This window comes from Colobus angolensis, unplaced genomic scaffold, assembly GCF_000951035.1.
Source record: "Colobus angolensis palliatus isolate OR3802 unplaced genomic scaffold, Cang.pa_1.0 Scaffold85, whole genome shotgun sequence".
In the NCBI taxonomy this organism is placed as follows: domain Eukaryota; kingdom Metazoa; phylum Chordata; class Mammalia; order Primates; family Cercopithecidae; genus Colobus; species Colobus angolensis.
In genome coordinates this window covers 6,165,586-6,166,081 of record NW_012122376.1, presented here as the reverse complement: position 1 = coordinate 6,166,081, position 496 = coordinate 6,165,586, and the positions used below count along the sequence as shown (strand labels likewise).

Here is a 496-nt window from a genome sequence, read left to right as displayed (position 1 = left end):
GAATCCAGTTTGGCCCTGAGGCTGGTGAATGGAGGTGACAGGTGTCAGGGCCGAGTGGAGGTCCTATACCGAGGCTCCTGGGGCACCGTGTGTGACGACAGCTGGGACATCAATGATGCCAATGTGGTCTGCAGGCAGCTGGACTGTGGCTGGGCCATATCAGCCCCAGGAAATGCCCAGTTTGGCCAGGGCTCAGGACCCATTGTCCTTGACGACGTGAGCTGCTCAGGCTACGAGTCCTACCTGTGGAACTGCCGCCACAATGGCTGGCTCTCCCACAACTGTGGCCATGGTGAAGACGCTGGCGTCATTTGCTCAGGTGGGTCTCCAAGACTTTGGGTTTCCTCTCTTGGGGTAGATTTTACTCAGGAAACAAAGTCTTAATATGTTCTAATCTCCTCACTCAGAGCTTTTTCAGTCTTTCCTATATTTCTGATATCTCCTTAGCTCTCTCCTTGAAACTGCATGAGTCCTTGCCACATTGCCAGGTTTTGAG

At 53.2% G+C, this 496-nt stretch overlaps 1 protein-coding gene across 1 annotated transcript in view; it reads left to right on the top strand.

Moving 5' to 3' along the window:
- The window catches only part of DMBT1 (deleted in malignant brain tumors 1), a 91,749-nt gene that overhangs the window by 36,070 nt on the left and 55,183 nt on the right, over window positions 1-496 (top strand). The window contains exon 14 of the mRNA XM_011930304.1: window positions 1-377. This exon is cut by the window's left edge and continues 1 nt beyond it. Within this exon, the coding sequence (XP_011785694.1) occupies window positions 1-377 (377 nt within the window). The remainder of the gene's footprint in view (window positions 378-496) is intronic.